At 51.2% G+C, this 19,458-nt stretch overlaps 1 protein-coding gene and 1 pseudogene across 3 annotated transcripts; one reads left to right on the top strand and one right to left on the bottom strand.

Moving 5' to 3' along the window:
* The first annotated feature begins 1,821 nt into the window (after positions 1-1,821).
* NUTF2 (nuclear transport factor 2) lies at positions 1,822-17,751 on the top strand. 3 transcript variants are annotated; one of them, XM_040253353.1, is made up of 6 exons: positions 1,896-1,984; positions 10,235-10,391; positions 13,565-13,692; positions 15,292-15,363; positions 15,448-15,546; positions 17,230-17,751. In XM_040253353.1, the coding sequence occupies exons 3-6, from the start codon at positions 13,594-13,596 to the stop codon at positions 17,341-17,343; spliced, it is 384 nt and encodes a 127-aa protein (XP_040109287.1). In that variant the 5' UTR covers positions 1,896-1,984; positions 10,235-10,391; positions 13,565-13,593; the 3' UTR covers positions 17,344-17,751. The 3 variants fall into 3 exon arrangements, with proteins under 3 accessions (XP_040109286.1, XP_040109287.1, XP_040109288.1); XM_040253352.1 differs by lacking the exon at positions 10,235-10,391 and having other exon boundaries at positions 1,822-1,984; XM_040253354.1 differs by lacking the exons at positions 1,896-1,984; positions 10,235-10,391 and adding an exon at positions 2,146-2,518.
* LOC120872741 lies at positions 8,350-9,544 on the bottom strand (annotated as a pseudogene).
* Positions 17,752-19,458: the final 1,707 nt, after the last annotated feature.

The raw sequence follows: 19,458 nt of genomic DNA, 5'->3' as shown, positions 1-19,458 counted from the left end.
AGGAATTAAAGCATGAGTTGAGATTTGTCATCTCTTGACTCATTTTCTTGGCTGTTAGCATCTTTGTTTAGACTGGATGTTGTAGTGACAAGGTGACATTTTTATCTGTGGTTCCAAGTCATTTAGCTCAAAGCTGGCAACAAATGCCTTTAAAGCTGTTTAACATGTGTATTGGGGCACAAATGATACTTACTGGGCTCCATAAAACATGCTTCTTTTCTCTGTTACTTATGGAAAAAGCCACTTACCTGGGGGCTTTCCCTGTAGTTTCGAACTGGAATGACTCTAAAATATCCTTCCAGTCTCTGTTCTTCTTCTGAGCCCTTGGCATTGACTTGAGAAACAAGTGTCTTTTGGGGAGGAGAAGTGGGAGATAGGTTGTGCAGGTGCCTAGTTGGGGAAGGGACTGTATCTGTCCCTTCCTGGGGTTAGTTCTGGCTGGTCATAAGGTGGTGGAAGCACAGCAGTACCCTTCCAGGCCAGCAGGGACTGTAGCCCTTTATGGGCAGCTGTTGGGTCACTCACTCAGCTGTCCCCACCCGCCTTCATTAGGAGTGAGGATTTTCCCAGGCTCCAGCCGTGCTCCTTAGTGTATCATTTAGCTCCTGTTTGCTGAAGGGATTTAAGACTTTCAACTTTGGGTCTCTTGAACCTCTCCGCAGCACTCCCAGGACAGAGTGAGAAGAGCCAAACTGGTCAGGATTCGCTAGTGTCTGGATGTGATGAGCACACAATCTCTGGGGTGTTTTATCTTCTAGAAGGGAGGCGGACAGCTCAGCGCAAGGGAGGCCCTAGATACACCACAAGCAGGGCAATGCAGTCTCCCTGACTGAGTAAAGAGAGAAGAATCTAGCCAGGCAAAATAATACACATCTGAGATTTAATGAACAGAAGCCTGGTCTGGTCTTACCAGCCATCCCCAGGTGTAGGGGTGGGGCTGATGGTGAAGATCTGTGAAGGTATAAAATTTCTGGACGAACAGGAGTACTGAGAAATCTCTGACTAGGAGAAACCTTGTCTCTATAAACTTAACCTGTGGTCCCCCCGCTTAGCTGCAGAGCATTTCCTCAGCAGGCCTGACCGATACACACCTTACTTAAAATGTTTGTGTTACCCAGGAAACGACAACGAAAATGGGTGTTGAAAGAAAAGGGTAATGGGCGGGAGGGAGATTGTGGACAACTTAATCACTTAAATCACGGGGAAGGTTTGGGCACGCCAGTTGTTTATCTTTTTTTATTAATAAAAAGATTCTTAGCTGCCCTGCCTGATGCAAAAACCAACAACAACAAAAAACTTGTGAGAATGCTTTGTACACCCTAACTGCAGAAATCTAAGAGTAATCTTGTTTCCAGCCCAGGAAAGCCTCGCTTGCTTGAAACCAGCTTTGGGTCCAACTTGCACCAGGCAGGGCGCAAGAATGTTGGGACAACAGAAGCTGTGGATTCCGCCCAGGGAAGCCTTGGAGCTCCACTCGGAAGAGCCGCAGGGGCGGCCACAGCACCAAAGAGGAGGGGGGCTTGCGAGCGGAAACAGCTCAGGGGCCCAGGGAGGGGTGGCTAGGCCAGATTGAGAACAGGCCAAGCTCCCACGGAGGCGGGGCCAACACCGAAAGGCCGCGAAAGCTGGGCGGGGTCGGACCAGCTGGGACTTGGCGACAACCGAGGCCTGACCCCAGCCTGGCGCCAAGCTCGGGTGTTCCAGAGGCTTCCGCTAGACCACAATTCTCAGGGGCTCGCCCCGGCGGCCTCCCTCCCTAACTTAGCCTCACCTCCCGCGCTGCGGGCCGTGTCTGGGCCTCGGCGCATAGGACGTCGGGAATGGTAGTTTTCTCCTAGCGCACCTATACCAGAAGAGAGCCCGAGGAGGACTGCGTTTCCCAGAGTGCAGCGGGGTGGTAAGGGAAGGCAGGGGGGAAGGGACAGTCGGTCGCAGACCGCGCTGGGTTGCCGCCGCTGCTGCCGCCATCGTGCCAGCCCCTCGGGTGAGTGTCGGGGCTAGCGCGCCGGGGTGGGGGCTGGGCCGCAGGAGCTGTGCTCCGGGTCGCCTGGAGCTTCTGCTGCAAGTCCCCGGGCGGCCCCTCCCCTACCCCCCCCGGCGGCCCCAAAGCCGCGCGGGGCCGGGGCCATGTGTCGCGCTCGGCTCCGCCTCCCGCCGGTCCTCTGAGGCGGCGGCCGGGGGAACACAGAGGAAGCCAGGAACCTATTTCGGGCGTACCGTGCAGGTGGCGGGCACACCGGACCGCTCCGAGGCCAGGCCTTTTTCTCTGGTCTGGACCACCAAGATGGGGCGCTCCGGGCCCCGCCCCGTCTGGCCTAGCCAGGCCTGCCCGAGTCCCGCAAACTGCAGGCAGGCTAGCAGGCGGACCCCATCCCCACGTCCTGCCGCCAGCCCGCCAAGGATTCGGGTATGGGTAGACGCCACCCAGCCCGTTCCGGAGTCAGCATTGGGTAAGGGCGCCCGCGTGCAGCAGCCCTACCCTCCTCCGGTTCTGAACCACAGCTCGGCTAGGATGTAGGTGAGCGCTCACTTGCTAGTTTGCCGGCTGAGAGTGCACGAAACCTATCTCCCACTCCGAAACTCATGCGTAGGTTCTTCTGCGTGGAGGGCAGGGTCAAGGAATCTGGCGCGGGAGGGGTTTCCACGTGGGACTTAACCCCCAGCAGCCTTGGAGAATCTGGCCTGAGGAGACGAGGCGGCTCCGGACTCGTAGGCTCAGCCCCCGCCCTTCTTTCTATCAGTGACCAGACCTCAGCCGTGGGTGGGTTGGCCGGCTGTGTTAGTGGAGGGAGGGAGGAAGCCAAGGAGGTGAAGCTGAATATGTGAGTCTCCAACACATTGTTAGATATCTTCAGTACAGCCTAATCCTCCCATCTGCTGCTCCCAGAGTCGTCTGCCCTTCTCCATAGAGGAGGATGATTCCATGAGGATGGTAACAGTAAGGTGGGGTTTGATGGAGGGGAAGGTACGATCCAGGTCTGAGGTCTGTGAGCCTAGTGCCAAACGAGGCTGGGCTGCAAGCGACATTGCGGGAGAGGCACATTTGGGCTGTGAGGCCCTTCTGAAGCCTGGGTGGCAGAACTAGGGCTGGAGACTGCAGAAAGTCAGGCTTCCTCTCTTGCTTGCTCACTCATCCAACATTCAGAGCGACCTCTGAATAGGCAGAAAGCTGGTTGGGCCTTGGGAAATTGCCTTTAATGAAGGCACCGGGTCTCCATTGAGTTCTAGAGGAAGGGGAGTAGCTAGCCATAGAGTGATCCTCAGGCTGGCTTTGGGAAGGCCCTTCCTGACTTGAGTGATGATAAATTAAGGGACGAGTCCTGAGAAGACCATGAGATATGGGGAAAAGACAGTTTGTCAAGCCTTGAATTTTCTGACCCACTGCAGCTAATGAGCCACAGTTCTCCCAGGTACTAAAGCAGCAGCCAAGTCTTTGCACACCTGGCTTCAGCAGCAGGCAGGTCTCTTAGGAGAATTGAGTTAAGCCCATAATGCACCACCGTTGGAATTTTTTTTTTTTTTTCCTTTTCTTGATTATTTCCCCAGGTAGTATTTTTCTGGTCATTGAAGTCAAGCTTTGGAATTTTTCCTGCAGTTGCATTTTCCAAGGTTAAGGAGGATAGGCAAGGATCTGTCTAGATCCCCTCACCCAGGCCTGCTTTCTCCTTGTCTTTCACTTTCTCCTAGTTCAAGTCCTAGCCTACGAGCATGAACTAGTCAGGTTCATTCAGCAGGCTCAGGAGAGGCCTGGTTGGCCCGTGGAGGTGGGCAACAAGAAGGGCGTACCCACAGGACACACGTTGATCCTATGTGTGATTGGATGTCTTTACCGTGCCATAAGCAGTTATTTCAAGATCTTCTTGAGATTGTCTGGGTTGCTTCTTTCTAGGACACTGGTGTCAGGTGAGTTAGGCTTTATGGCTATGGATTAGTTCACAGATTCCAAAGCCCTAGGTGACTTGATCACAAGGGTTTTCTTTGAGGTCAAAATGCTGTTGATCTTTCTCATAGGTTACCTGGGAGAAGGAGGGATTCAGGTCCCTCCCTCTCATTCCACACCTTAAGTTCCATATAACTTCTGTGCCTGGGGTCAATCATCTAGCCATTGCTACGCATCCTGACCCCCATAAGTCCTTGACCCTTCTGGAATTTGGCAAGCTGTCTGCGGCTCAGAGATAAGAGGAGAACACCGAGATTGTCCACAATCAGTATGCACCCTCCCTAGTCTTGTACGGCTGACTTGGGTGGTGGGGCCTGGCCTGGGACAGTCAGGATATGGCTGCGTAATAAAGGGTCAGGCTGTGAGGAGACTGGGTTCTCAACCAGCTCAAAACTATGTCCCTTGGTGATGTGGAACTCTCCTCTTTTAGATGGAAAGAATGATTTATGTGAAAGAATGCTCAAATTTTAGGATTGGAAGGCACCTTATAACAAAAAATTCTAGAATCCCTTTACTAAGGCATTAGTATCTGGCTTGAAATTATTTTTTTTCTCTTCTCCCATCAATGATACATTTTACTCAGCCACCATTCTTGTGGCCCTTTTCTGTATGTCAGGCTCTGGACAGAAGCTGGAGGTAGAATAATGAGTTCCTACCAAGTCCCGGTGCTGGGGAAAGGAGGTCACAGTAATCAGGGAGACAGAATGTTGCTATTATTTATTGAGGTCTAAGTTGAAGAGACCCACAAGGGACTCTTTGCAAAAGGTTGGTGGGGGGAGATGGCTTCTGAGTGACAGAGCACCAAAGAGTAAAGACTGTTAGTGAGCCCACTCTCCTTTCCAGTGCCTGAAGAAACCATGGAGCAAGGTATCCAAGCTGGGCCCAGGAAGGGCTGGGATCCCTTGTGCAACTTGGCCGTCACCATTCCAAATTGCTGTTGCTGTTGAGTTTAGATAGATCTTCTGTCACCAGCTCCTCATCCCTCAGAGGTTTCTGTTGGGTGTTTTCCCAGTACCTGAGAACCTCACCAGCATTTTGTGGCCCATAACCTCCTTCCCTGCCTGAACCTGGCTTGGTGCCTTCTACCTGTTTGACTGAGACCCTTTCAGGTCACTTATTCAAGTGCCCAGTGCTCTTGGAATGATATCTGACAGGACATCTTTCCAGAGTGAAACAGAGGTGCCCTCCCCAGAAGTGAAAAGGAGTAGTAGTTCTTTTGGAGATTGGGGAGTGGATCCAAAAAGTTCTCCACAGGGTGGACTTTGAATGTTAGGCAGGATTTTTGTAGACACTTTGAGCTGAACCTCCTGATGGGCCTGTTTTTAAAGTCCGTATTTTTTTTTTCTGATGGGCCATGAGAATGTTTGTGTGTGGCGGGGGTTGGGTTTGCATGGTATTGGAGAAGACTTGAGAGTCCTTTGGACTACTAGGAGATCAAACCAGTCAGTCCTAAAGGAAATCAACCCTAAATATTCATTGGAAGGACTGCTGCTGAAGCTGAAGCTCCAGTACTTTGGCTACCTGATGTGAAGAGCCAACTCATTGGAAAAGACCCTGATGCTAGGAAAGATTGAGGGCAGCAGGAGAAGGGAACGGCAGAGGATGAGATGGTTAGACAGCATCAGAGAGTCAAAGACATGAATTTGAGTACATTCCTGGAGATAGTGAAGGACAGGGGAGCCTGGCATGCTGCGGTCCATGGGGTTGCAAAGAGTCAGACACCAGTTAGCAACTGAACAACACCACCTTCACCAGTTTTGAGATTTTGTGATTTCTTGCTTTGACCACATATAGCAGGAGTTTCTGAAGACTCTTCCTGAGGGAGGCGCTAGCATGCGGGTTATCCCTGCAGTGGCTCCAGGGGTGACCGATGCTGCTGGTCAGCTCCCATACCATCAGGTCTGTGTGGCACCATCTCCATTCTCACTCTTTCAGCTGAAATGTGTCTTCCTGGGAGGAATCATTTGTTCAGGTCTGACTGTGACTCAGGAAGGTAGCCAGGGAAGAGGGACACAAGAGGACCGGGATTCATCCTTCTCACTACCCTGGGCTTTTATTTATTGATGGTACCTGCTATATGCCAACTCCTTAGGCACTCAGGCTGGAGAACGGTCTACCCTGGCAAAGGAGAATCTCCTCTCATGAGAGAGATGTGTCCAAGGAACCTGGGAACTGAGGGTAGTTTGCCTCAGTAAACGGGGAATTCAGGGATGTTTGTCTCCTAAAGCCTCATGTAGTCCATCAGAGCCACTGGTCTCTTCAGGGCAGAAACTGCAGCCCCCTGGAAGGACATCTGTATAGAGATTGGTTTCACTTGCAGAGGTGGTTCAGGCCCAGGTCAATGGATGGTCCCATTAGTAGGTTGTACACCTGCTGTGACAGGCCGAGCATGCGCTTAGAGGGTTTCCCTTCTGATGGGCATAGAGCTTGCCAATTTCAAAGGGGAAGAAAAGGCCTGGGCTCCATTCTTCATTTTTCCATCTATGCTTCTTGCTGCTTGACATGGGCTCTCAACTATTCCAGTCCAGGCCAATTTTGTAGACATTTTCATGCCAGCTATGCCCCAGTGGCCTTGTGTGGTCTTGAATTCTTAACTTCTCAAGAGTCTTGGTTTCATCTACAAAGTTGCAGTAATCATGCCAGCTTTACAGAGCTGAGAGGCTGGAATGAGAGAACACATGTATGTAATAACTGTTTGATTTACAGGGGTTTGACTGATGGTACATGAAGCAGTAAGTTCATGGATGGGAACTGTCTAGGACAGGGCCCCAGAGATCCCTGAACCACCTGGGAAAGAGGGCTACTCAGGAACTGAGTATGGGCAGAGCAGAGGGACTAGAATACAGGTCTCAGGATTCCGCTTCTGGGCCAACCAAGGCAACCTGACACCTCTGGAGCCCTCTCCAAATAGAAGAGGAGAAGGCCCTTAGTGTGCTGGGGGCACCTAGACCTCAGGGGTCTGCTCTGGGAAAGGGTTCTGTCCTGGGCAGCAGACCTTGGCTGCTTTCTCTCCCAGCTGCAGGCAATTAGTGGTGAATGAGGCTGTTACCAGTCCCGGGTCAAGACTGTTCCTCAGTGTGGTGGTCTACAGGAGGCTGAGATTACCCTCCTTCCCAGCTCTTGACCCAGTGTTCACCTCGTACCTGCCAGCTGAGTCCTGCTTTATATCCGCAGTTGATTACCCCTAACATCCTCATAATTACTGATGAAGACAGGGTCGGAGGGTCCTGCCATGAGGGAGAGGAGAAGCAGGCTAGCAGCCAGGCCTTTGACGGCGTGGTCCTGTGCCTCCTCTTCAGCCACAGTTGTCCCTCAGGTGATCAGAACCTTGGGAATTGGGGTGGGAGGGAGGAGCCAAGCACCACTAACACACAGATCAGACATACGGCTGGGTGGAAGGCAAAGGATTGTTTCCTGACAAATTGGACAGAAGGTGTGGGTGGAGGTGAAGTGGGTCACCTGGCCACTTAAATTGAACAGGGTTTTCCCAGAACACACTTCTCCAGAGAAGAGGGCCTTGCAGGCAGGGACAGGGGTGCCTCCGTCAGGGAGAGGGACCACTAACAAATATGTAAACATGGTAATCTCATGCAGTGACAAGTGCTAAGAAGATGAAGCAGGATGATGAAATGAGTAACCGGGAGGCTACTTTAGACTGAATGGTCAGGGAAGGTGTCTATGAGGAGGTGACCTTTGAGTGGACACACATGTGACAAGGAGCTAGACACATGAAGGAGGATCTGGATACATCTAGGAGGAAGGATGATCCAAGTAGAAGGATCAACAGCTGCAGAGCCCTCCAGTGAGAACAGGCTCAAGATGTTCCAGAAATAGGAAAATGCCCAGAGTGGCTGCAGAGGACGGGGAGGAGTGGGTGGCTGGAGATGAGGTTGGATAGTTGGGAGGCCAGGTCACCCAGGGCCTTGAAGGCAGGATAAATGGTTGAGAGTTTGTCAGTGGAGAATGGGAAGGCTGCTGCACAGGATACACAATACTCTTCAGATCAGTGTCTTCCCCTCTGGTTGCAGCCCACAACGCTCACTCTGTTTGGTCCACGCCTCTGCTCTGGGTTTAAGCCAGAGTTGTCTGTCAGTTCTACCTGTCGGAGTCCTTCCCAGCCTCTGCTTCAGGGCTCTTGAGGCCTAGCAGACAGTAGGTGTGAAGGTCGTAGTGCTGAGTTGGTGCTGAGTTCAAGGATCCCACTATAAGCTCGCACATCTGGTGTTCCCTGTGGGCCTCAGTGATAGGCTGTCCAACATGAGCATCCTTCTGTTTGAAAGGGTGGAGTTAGTAATGAATGTCCTCTTCCTCTTTCTCATCACTCTCCTGACCCCAGTCCTGCCCCAGATCCAGCTAGGCCCACATTTATCTGTGCTTCGCTGAGATGGCAGAATGGGGTTGTGACTTTGTTTTTTTTTTTTTTGTCTGGATGTGAATTTATTTACACCAAGGCCTTACAAAGGCATAAAAGTCACATTTTATGGCACGTTTAACAAAATGTATTGACTGAAAATAAAGCTGGAATTGTCCCCAGAAAACCCAGGCCCCCTAGTCTCTCTGGGCTCCCAGTAGCAGTACTGCGGGGGCAGGGCAGAACCTGAAGTCTTCAGCTTGCCTCAGGAATATCCGATCCCGGCCATACCATCCGGCATGGCCTTAGTCCATCTGAACCGCATCCAGTTCATCCAGGAACCGCTGACACTTCCCCATCAGCACCTTGATGGCTTCACTCACCAGCACATCTGGTGGCAACACCCCGTGGACTCAACAGAAAAGATATAATGGTCTCGAACACGCGCAAGCCGTACAACCTTCTTTAGCTTCTCATTCCGGAAGACTTCCCTGCTAAAGGTATCTAGCCGGGGATTGGCAACTCTGGCCACCTTTTTACCTTGGATTTCCTGCACCTCAATAACACCAGGTGAGAAGCAGCGTCTCAGCTCTTCCGCCGCCTCCCCTTCCACAGGCTCCAACAGGGTGATATCTGGCAGGAGCCTGTAACTGGTTGTTGCCACAGGTGAAAACTTGGCATGATCTTTGCCTCTGTGGTTGACATAGAGCTCATTGGGGTCAGAGGAGTCTTTAGCAGCATGGGGGTTCCGCGTGCACCTGACCTGCAGCCGGAACTGCAGGGTGTCGATCTCTGCCGCCTTCGTCTCCTTGGTTCCGATATTCAAAAAGACGGGGGTCGGCATGAATGGGGATGAGGCCCAGGCGGTGGGCGAGGATCTCATCCTGGACTATGGACGTGTTGTTGTACACCAGGACCTTCTCCACAGCCATGGTCGGCACCTCAGCTAACAGAATGCGCCGAAATGCATTGGCAATGGCTGCGTCGATTCCCACCATGTCAAACTCCAGTGAGTTTTCATCCATGTGTACCACATCCACACGGAAATTCTTCTCAAAGCGGTCCTGGTCCCAGGCATCATCGTAGCCGCAGTAGTTACCGGGAAAGTCAGTGGTATGAACATTGCGAACCCCAAACTCCCCTAGAACCACGCGGGTCCTCATCTCCTCCACAGCCTGGGCCGCCGCCATCTTCAACTCCTCCACGTGACCAGAGTACCTAACTAATGCGTGCGCACTAGACGTCCGCCTCCGTTTCTGTAGCGGGGTTGTGACTTTGAAGGTTTAGGAAAAGCTTGAGATCATCCCCCATGAAAATGTCCGTTGTTTAGTGTGGCAGTCTGCCTGGTGCCTTTGTTTGGGGGCAGAAGCCCTGGTTCAAGCCTGTCTTGTCCCTTTCAGAAAAAGCCAAGGTTAGCGATCAGGGTTTCAGCCCTATGTATCATTCGTTTTTATCTCCAGACCAGTTGTCACTGGAAGTCTTGGTCGTGGAGCCCACTAAGCCTGGTTCCATCCAGTTCCACCATTTATTAGGCTCGTGACTTTGAGCAAATTTAGCTGACCTTGCTGGGCCTTGTTTTGCTCATCTCTAACATGGGAGTTGACTCACACGGTGTTAGAACAAAATGCACGTAAAGCCATGAGCACATTTCTACACTGAATACGCATTAGTGAAAACGAGACATCAGCTGGATACTACTGTTTCAAGTTTCAAAATACTAGAAACGCTGACCCAGAATTTGAGGAGCAAAATGAAGGGTTTTTTTTCTGTTACCCAGTGAGATCTCCTGGGCCAGAGCTTTTAACCTGATGTGTATGACAGCCTCAGGGACTATGAACTACTTGAAGTCATTGACAAGACTGGGGCATCTCTGCCTCTGTGTGGTTTGATTGGGAGCGGGCCGCAGTGTATGAGACATTCTTAGAGAGTCTTTGCACCCACAGAGACCTAAGGGTCAGTGAAGGCTGATGCTCAGTGGGTGAGAGGTCACCGAGATCATATTCTGCTCCTCGAGGAGCCTGGCCTCAGTCAGCCTGAGTGAAGCAGGAGGAGGTGGTCAGCGGCCCTCTCGGAAGAGCTGTAGGAGAAGCTGTCATGAAGGTCAGTCCCCAGCCTCACGTGAGGCTGTCCGTCAGCCTTGGCACTGTGTTTCTTTCCAGGCTATTCTTTCCACAGTAAATATATTAGAAGCAAGGCTGGGGCTGGCTGGCCATCCTGGGGAACCCCCAGCCCAGCCACCCCTCCCCTGTGTCCCATGGGGATGGGAGGTGGCCCCTGCACCCTGCTGGTTTTTCTAGGCTCAAGAATACCACCTCCCAACTACAGGGTGAAAGCTTTGTGGAAGATGTGCAGTCAGAAACTGGAAGTCCCATAGTTTGCTGGACTCTGGGCTGGGAGATTCAGGGGGTGGGACGGGATGTGGCAAGAACCACATGGGAACGCTCACAGCCCAGAGCCACAGTGGAGTGGGCCCTGGGTGTGCCGATCCAGGCTTGCACATGGGGTTGGGGGTCAGTAGTTGGGTCTGCAAAGGAAGACCCAGATGGGAGGCATCTGAACGGTGACATGAGGGGAGGGCGGGCATCCCAGTGGGAGGACTCACCTGTGCAAAAACCCCAGGAGCAAACTCTGAAGTTCCGGTGTGTTTAGGTGTGGTGCTGGATCGAGGCAGGAGAGAATGGCTGAGGAGTTAGGGACAGGTGTGGATAGCCAGCTGTGGGCCTTCAGGTGTTTGACTTTGAACCCAAGGGTGAGGGGTTTGTAGGGGAGGGACATGGCCAGTCTTGTGGCTTAGAACTCAAGGACGCAAAATTAGCAGAATGTAAGCAGTGGCCTTAACCAGAGAACTCAGAATCAGCACTGATGTACTGGGCAAGTTGGGGCCACAGGCTGAACCTTGGTTTTTCCACCTGTAAAGTGGGCTGACAGTGAAATTGACCACATGATTACTACACAGAAGTAAACACATCAGGGTCAGGCAAGCCTTGAACAAGATTGCTGTGGGCTTCAGAGGCACCACTTGACATCTCTAAAGCAAAGTCTTCAATCCACATAGCTTTGAAGGTTCCTGCCCACCCTTTTTGAGTAATCCTGTCCCTCAGGAGAGCTCCCTTTGCCCTGTCCCCTCTACCCAGCCAAAGGGCTTTTCTGTCCCTTTATCCCTCCAGCCTCTTTACTCCACCTCTGCTTCTGCCAGGTCGTTTTTGTGTTAGAAACTTATCACACCATTAAAAACAATGTTGAGAAAGGAAAAAACACCTCACTTCCTTCACCTCAGTGTCCCACCACATGGCGCCACTTTTCTTTGGATAGCTTCTGGTCTTATTTCCCCTCACCCTCCATCTCCCGCTTCCCGGTTTCCTGCCCTTATCTCTTCTTGTGTCCCCAGGCACGTGCTCATGTTGTTTCTCCTGATGGGCACATTCCTCCAAGACCTTCTCTGAGTGCTGCTGAGAACAGAGGGCAAGATGGCCCTAGTTCATTCCTCCAGCTTTCCCCTGCCCCAGAGGTCTTGGGGGGCTCAGTAGGGCATCTTGGGAGTGTGATGTGGTGGGGTTGGGCTGCGATGGGTGAGTCATCGGCGGAAGGGGCAGAGATGCGCAATGCTGGGCTCTGTCGTGCCTCCAGTGACCCGAGTTTTCATGTGTTGCTGTCACAGTCTGACCCCTTGAAAATGTGACCCAAGACAGAGCAGCTGAGAGCAGCTGTGTATCCTATGTTTTCCCCACTTGTTCTATTTCTTGGCAGAGAGCAAGCTGGGACTCTCCTTGTCCCAAGCAGGCACGGCTGGGCCCAAGCTTTCTCCTGTGCTTCTTTTAGACTTTCCTGGACATTTAGTCATCCCAGCACCGTGCTGCTATTTTTAGTGCCACCACCTCCTAGGGAACCTAAAATAAAGCTGGCTCAGCTTCCTGGCCCCTCATTGGCTGGAGCGTTGGTCACAGGCTGGGAGATTGGCTGAATTGGGCATAAGCTACTACCCACTTCCACTGTCCTTCCTTTGGTTCCTCTGGCTTAGAGTGAGGTCATAGGGACCAGAGCAAGCCAGCAGTAACCAAGCTGAGTCAAGAGCTTTACTAGGTTCCCTTAGTAAGACCCCACTGGCAACAGCAGGGTTCTACCCCCTTATAGCGAAGAGGGCTGAGGCCTTCAGGATGGCAGTGACTTGCATCAGATCCCACTACTGCCAGTGGTTGTCTGCCACGGTCAGACCCCACTCCTGACAACTTAGGTTCAGAGTCCTGTTATTAGGAGAGAGTGGGTGGGTCCTGTGCAGTCAGAAACAGCTATAGTAGAAAACAGGTCTGCTGTCGTGGGTCCTGCAGCGAGATGCGCTCCACTCTACCCAGGAGGAACCTACCAAAGCCTACCAAAGCTCTTTTGTCTGGGGCTTGGATTTTTCATCTAGCAGCCTTGGATCCCTAATATCTGTAGCAGGGTGGGGTGGAGGGGTGCGGCTCCCCTCTTGCTTGGAGACCGGAGAGGGGCAGCCCTTCTGATGGATCCCGTGCTGGGATAGGGTGTAGAGACATGACTCATTTTCTCCTCCCAACCTTCCTTTGCCCTCCCAGCATTTCTGTTGTCATCTGGGATCCTCTGAACTCATGGTCCCAGCTCTCCAGTTGGTAGATGTAACCCTTCTCGGTGATGAAATGATGTCATGTGGCCTCAAAGAAGTAAACTTCCCCCTTAAGACAAAGTGAGGGAGGATCACTTGCTGTCTTTGTTGCAAGTGGGACCTTGAGGAACCATTTCTCCCCACTCTCACTGGGTCCTCTGCCTGCCAGTAAGGCCCTGGGGTAATGTTAAGGGCCTGAGTGCTGCAGTCGAAGACACTTTACTCAGACATCAGTAGTTCCTGACCTGCAAAGTGGGAAGAATAGCAGTAACTGGCTGTACAGGTTGTTGAGAGGATTAAATGAAAAGAAATGGGCAGAGTGCTTAGCTCCTCCTCAAAAGCTCATCCTCTGTGGTACTTGCTCTGACCTTCCTTCATCCAGGCTCCGCCCTCAGGACCCATCCTATATGATCCTGACACCAGGAGGGTCTGAGTTGTCCACCTCTGGGCTCCCTGCACTTGTCTGTATTGAGGGATTGTTTATCAGTTCCCTGGGTCCTCTCCGTGTTCTCCGGGAGCACAGACCTCAGCAAAGCACTGCCTGCTCAAGGAGGTTTGGGAGGGGTGGGGGTCAGTGAAGAGACTGACTGGCTACCTGCTGCTTCCATGGTACCAAGGTACCAACGCTTCTCTTCCTGTCTTGCTGGACTTACAGGTCTCAACGAGGCCGGGTGACGCTCCAGAATGGGAGACAAGCCAATTTGGGAGCAGATTGGATCCAGCTTCATTCAGCATTACTACCAGTTATTTGATAATGACAGAACTCAACTAGGCGCAATTTATGTAAGTCTTCTGCTCTAGCACCAAAATGGGATTCCAGGGGATCAGTTCAGATGTGGGGCCAGTGCCTCCAGTTCACAAGTTCTGGTACCCCTCACTGGATTGCCTGAGCCCTTTTATCTGAGCTACTCTCCATGGGGTATGGGGCTGAAGGCCTAGCCCAGCTCCCCGGGCCACATGGGCCTTTCTGTCATCTTCTGCATGAGTGAGGTTCTTAGGTGATCTAGTGGATCTACATGAGTGGTACCATAGGCAGCACATTCCGGGCTCGCCCTTCCATGGCCCTGGGAGTGCCTCTGCTCCAGACCAGGGAGCAGCCGACAGAGGCTAGGGCTCCTGGTGCCCCCTGGAGGCAGCAGCTGGTAAGAATCATCAGTGTACCTCAGATCGCTCCTGGAGGCCCCAGGTCCAGTGTCCTTTGAAGAGCTGAAAGCCCCTGAATGCTCATGGGAGGTGGGTGTTTCTTGAGAAACCCTTCTATGTAGGCATTTTTTACTGCTATGTTAATGATGTTCGTATATACCAAGAGTCACTTGTATTTGACCCTGCCCAAGCCACGCCTAGCAGGTCTGCCCAGGACCGAAGTGATAGGAGTCATCACGTGCAGCCTGGGAGCCTGATGGCAGACTCCTCTGGCTCCCTCAGAAAGTCAGGGCCAGTTCAGACACTTTGAAGAAAAGAAAGGGATCTTAGCAGTGGAAGGCCAGGTCCGGCCCAGGTAATTGATTGTCATTATCACAGGTAGAAGGTTTTAAAAACTCAAACTGGTCTGACTGGGATCTTTGGCACTTCTTTCTTATTGCTTTTGAAATCAATTAAAGCAGGTCTGACCCAGAGAAGAGTTAGCAACGTCTTTAAGGAGTACTTTATATGTTGTTTTACGTAAAGCTCAGCACGTTTTCCCTTTAAACATCAGGAAACAGATTGGGGCGGGGGAGGCGGATAAAAAACTAGTTTGCCTAATGTCAGAGCTGCTGAGTAGCAGAGGCACTTTTGAGCTCTGCCCCAGGAGGCTATGGTAGGAAAGATGGGGCGGGGAGGCAGTGAAGCTATGGGTTACACCTTGATGGTTGGGAGGGTCCCAGGAGAGGCCTTGTCAGCCTCCACCTCTCCCTGACCCCACGGGAAGGGCCTCTGTGGAACTGACTCTGGGCTCTAGAGATGGTGTTGAACATAGATGTTTCCTAGTTTGTTCTTTTTTTTCTTCCAAGTTATTTCCGATGATTATTCTGGGACTGGTGCTGACTGCCCAAACAACAGGATGGTTTTTGACTGAGTCTTGGTCACATGTGGCCAGCCTGGAGCTCATCCATATCAAAGGCCATACAACTTTTTGGATAAAAAGTGGGAGATTAGCTTACTTATTAATAAGTTTGTGTTTTGTTACATAGTTTTTCAGAGCTTGGGTTCTGCGATGCTGGGGTATAATTAAAGTTGTTAATCGTCCGAAGTTTGGAAGTTACCCTCATTTCCCTTCTTTACAGACAGGGAAACAGACATGGACTCATGTTCCCCAAGCAGGACCCTCTTGGGGGTCTTTTCAGGGCCTCAGCGATATTCCTTGTGCTCTGAAGCTCTGACCCCAGATTTCCTGGTTTTCAGATTGATGCGTCATGCCTTACGTGGGAAGGACAGCAATTCCAGGGGAAAGCTGCCATTGTGGAGAAATTGTCTGTAAGTAAGGGCCAGGGCTGGGCTGCAGTCAGCTCCTTCCCGCCACTGCTGGCCACAGCCCACCACCTGTTCTTTCTCTTACAGAGCCTTCCATTCCAGAAGATCCAGCACAGCATCACGGCACAGGACCATCAGCCCACCCCAGACAGCTGCATCATCAGCATGGTCGTGGGCCAGCTCAAGGTAATGGTGCCGCTGCCTCGCAGGGCCCCGTCCTGCGCCTGGGGGACGCCCAGACGAGCTCGGCACTCTAGCCATCCGCCACACAGGGCGATTTTTAAATTGCATGAAGTAAAGCGAAATAAAATTAAAATGTAGTTCCTCAGTTGCATTAGTTATATTTCAGGTGCTCAGAGTTATTTCTGACTGCCTATTGGACAGCACAAACCTAAAACATTTCTGTTATTGCAACAAGTCCTATTGGAGAGCACTGGTATAAAGCTTTCTTGGAAAATGGACAGTGAGGTATAGGAACAGGATAGGGCTGTGATCCCAGCCACTGGGCCTTTGTACTGCCCTCAGGCTGTAGGGGAGCCTTCTGCAGGCAGCTGACCCTGAACTGGAGTCCATGCTGCCACTCCCCAAGCTGGCTTCTGGCTCTTGCACCTGCTTAACAAAGCAGATTCTGGGAACTCCCGCTTCTCTTTGCATTTCTAGTTCCACTTCTCAAGACCTGTTAACCTTCAAAGCTTTCCTGTGGTCCTTTGGTGCCTCTGCCCGTCCACCCCACCGCCCTTCCAGGAACTCCTACTTGTTATACTCTAACAGACTGAAGATTTCCAAAAAGCCTCTCCTTCCCAAAGCAGGACAGATGAGCTGCCCCTTAACCAGGTTCCAGCCTCCTGGGCATGTGGCATTATGGTCTCCAGAATATCAGACCCACATGCCTTCTCCCTAGGCTAGGCAGGGCTTCCTGAGTCCAATACAGGGGTGGAGGGAAGGAGTGGCCCTCTAGGCCTCTCCACTGGACCTGGATGGACCTGCCTTCTGGCCTGGTTTTTCCTGTCAGTTTCTTCTGCCAATCCAAGATACCCTGCCCAGAGAGTGCTCAGATAGGCCTTGGGAGTGAGGAGGTCTTTTCTGGGGTCTCAGGGTACACTTTCCCAGGCTGAGGTCAGTAAGCAGTGCCTCTTTTCACCTGGCTTCAAGTTCTTTCTGGTGTTTCTGTCCAACCCCCAAAAGACTGATTTACCTCCTTGCTGATGATAATTCCTGGAAAAAACAGTGATGTTAGAAACACAGCTGGTTAGTTAGGCTTCTACCTCAATTAGGCCTCATCGGGGTGTTCTGCAGTTTGGCTGAAGGTCTCTCACCCTTTTTTTGTTGCAAATATTATACATTACATGACAAGAAACAGATTACCTGATAGGGATGCATTATTTTTTTTTTCTCTGTAGAGTTGTAATTGGTGTGAGCTTGGTTTTGAGCCTTTTCTCATGTACAAAGTCATTAGTAGTATCTTCTCATGGCTGGACTAACTAACATAATCAGACACTAAGACTGTTTAGTTTTTAGACTACCATGAGTTACATGATAAGCGCCACAGAACTCTTTCAGACTGGTCACTTTTGCCCAGAAACATGGACTCAGAGGCGCTATGTTGTCTTCTATATTGCTGTAGCTAACTGTTGAGTTTTTCTGCAATTTAAGTGTACATAGCAGTATGAGCTGCCACCTCAAGTCCCCTTTGTGCCAAGTTCAATGTTACATACATCATGTCAGTTCACAATCACGAGTACCCCGGGCTCTCCTAGGATTTGTGTCCAAGATAGAAGGACCTGATTGCAAAGTCAGCATTCTCCTCCAACTGAACACTCTTCCTGTTCCTTGGCCAACTTAACTGAACCATTTTTTCTCTCCTCACAGGCCGATGAAGACCCCATCATGGGGTTCCACCAGATGTTCCTATTAAAGAACATCAACGATGCTTGGGTTTGCACCAATGACATGTTCAGGCTTGCCCTGCACAACTTTGGCTGACCTCCTCCCAGCCAGGCACTCATGCTGTTTCCTCCTCCCTCCTCTTCCCGATACTATTCACACTCCTCCAGATGCTCCAAATATCATTCACAAACGAGCAGGGCCGCGGTGGGCGTGGGCGCAGTGCGCTGCTGCTACCGAGGTGTTGTGCATGATGTTTGGACGCTAGACTAGTTGCATCTGACAGGAGAAGTTTGTGTTGTACCAGCGCATGCCTTGGAAAGACTTAAGTAATGCAAAAGGTTGTCTTTTTTTTTTTTTTTTTTTTTAATCTACTGACAAGTTGCTCTAGTAACCCAAAGAAGTGAAGGAGAAAGCAGCTGCCTCACCGCCCAGATATTGATTTGTTCAGATGTTTCAATGCCTCATGATACAATAAAACCACAAAAATTTTCTTAACAGTTTAAATTGTTTGAATTAGTTGAATAGTGGGCTGGGCATCCATAACTACCCTGCCTCATTGCCTCTCTCATGTCTCACCGTCCCACATCTACGCCCACTCAGCAATACCTGTTGTAAGGAGAAAACACTGAAGCAGCACTCTGAGCTCAGGCAGCACTCTGAAGTCGCTTCTCTTAGAAGTCCTGTAGGGCATAGTGTTCCCTCCACCTGGTCTTGGAAAAGTGAGCTGCAGACAGGGAGAGCTCAGGTCTGAATGGAAGATTCCCTTGAAGCCTTGGCAGTCAGTTCTGACATTTCCTGTGACCTCTACACTGGATAGGGTCAGGGCTCTAATGACAGGTGAGATGATGCAGAATCCCACTGAAGATTGAAAAATCTTGGCAAAAATGGCCCATTAGGTTCAGGCCCTCTGGACTGAGGGCTCAGCAGGACCAAGTATGAGCAGGCATTTGAGGGAGAAGGGCCTGTTCTGGCCACAGAAGGGTCAGTATCACATCTAGCATGCCCCATAAATCCCAGGCCAAGCAGAGGGCAGCTCTTACCCTATACCATCTGCTTTGGATATCACTACCAGAACGGGAGTGCCTCAAACAGCCAGCCTCCATTGCCCAGAGCCAGGCCTGGTTGGGTTGGAGTATAGATTTAAAACTATGAAAGAAAGCATTCTGAGTTTGAGGGATTCAGGTGGTAGGATTTCTCACGCCTGAGACCTCTGCAAGGCATCTCTAGGCCTTCTATTCCCTCCCTGACCACAAACACAACCTCACACTACTATCCTCAAATCCCAGGAAATCTCTGCTGTTGGGGCAGTTTCCCCTCCTTTTTGGGGACAGACTTTGCCTAGTATGAATACAAATCCAGCCCTTTAGCCCTGAGACTTTGGTGGTGTAAAACTGACGGCATGGTAGCAACCACAGACCAGAACCAAACCCAGGATTTGGTCTGGTGCCCTTTTTGGGGTTTTAGGATTGGTGAGGGCACCAGAGCTTTGCCTGACATGCACAGCCCCCTTCCCTCCTGCACTCTGGATGGAAGCCAGGAACTTCCTCAGACCCCCACTGGTAGCCTAGCTATACTGGGCACTGGGCTGGATGGTGTGCTGTTTGAAATAACAGCATACTCAGGAGGTTTCAGTGGGACTAGTTTCTTGGCTACTCTGTATTTGGGGGATAGAGGTTGGGGAGAGGTAGAAACCTGCTGCCTCTTAAACCACCCTGTATAAAATTTGCAATACAGCTTTTCCATGTACCTGTGCCTGAAATGTCTGCAATAAAGAAGTGTTTGTAAACCATGGTTTCTTTCTTTTTGCCTGATGGTGCAAGGTCATGCAGAGGGATGCTGGGAGACATTAGGGAATAAGGTGATGTTTGTGGTGGGACCATCTCTTCTGCCCTTGCAATTCCTGGGTCCATGAATTCACAGGTCCCTTCAGACCTTCCCAGGTGGCTCAGTGGTAAAGAATCTGCCTGCCATTGCAGGTAGATGCAGGAGACAGGTTTGATCCCTGGGTCTAGAAGATTCCCTGGAGAAGGGAATGGCAACCCACTCCAGAATTCTTGCCTGGGAAATCCCATGGACAGAGAAGCCCAGCGGGCTATAGTCCATGGCGTCGCAAAGAGTCGGACGCGACAGCACGCTCGCCCGCTCAGGCTTTGGGTTACACTGACCCACTTCCCAAAGTAGAAACCTAAACTTGCCAATTCAGCTTGTTCC

This window comes from Oryx dammah, unplaced genomic scaffold (genome assembly GCF_014754425.2).
Source record: "Oryx dammah isolate SB20612 unplaced genomic scaffold, SCBI_Odam_1.1 HiC_scaffold_13, whole genome shotgun sequence".
In the NCBI taxonomy this organism is placed as follows: Eukaryota; Metazoa; Chordata; class Mammalia; order Artiodactyla; family Bovidae; genus Oryx; species Oryx dammah.
The sequence above is the reverse complement of the archived record's forward strand: the minus strand, read 5'-3'. Positions and strand labels throughout refer to the sequence as shown.

Excerpts from the sequence above, each read along its gene's own strand:
- NUTF2 (XM_040253352.1), top strand. The coding sequence starts at position 13,594 with ATGGGAGACAAGCCAATTTGGGAGCAGATTGGATCCAGCTTCATTCAG. Across the intron at positions 15,364-15,447 it reads CCATTGTGGAGAAATTGTCT|AGCCTTCCATTCCAGAAGAT; the intron begins GTAAGTAAGGGC and ends TTTCTCTTACAG. Across the intron at positions 15,547-17,229 it reads TGGTCGTGGGCCAGCTCAAG|GCCGATGAAGACCCCATCAT; the intron begins GTAATGGTGCCG and ends CTCTCCTCACAG.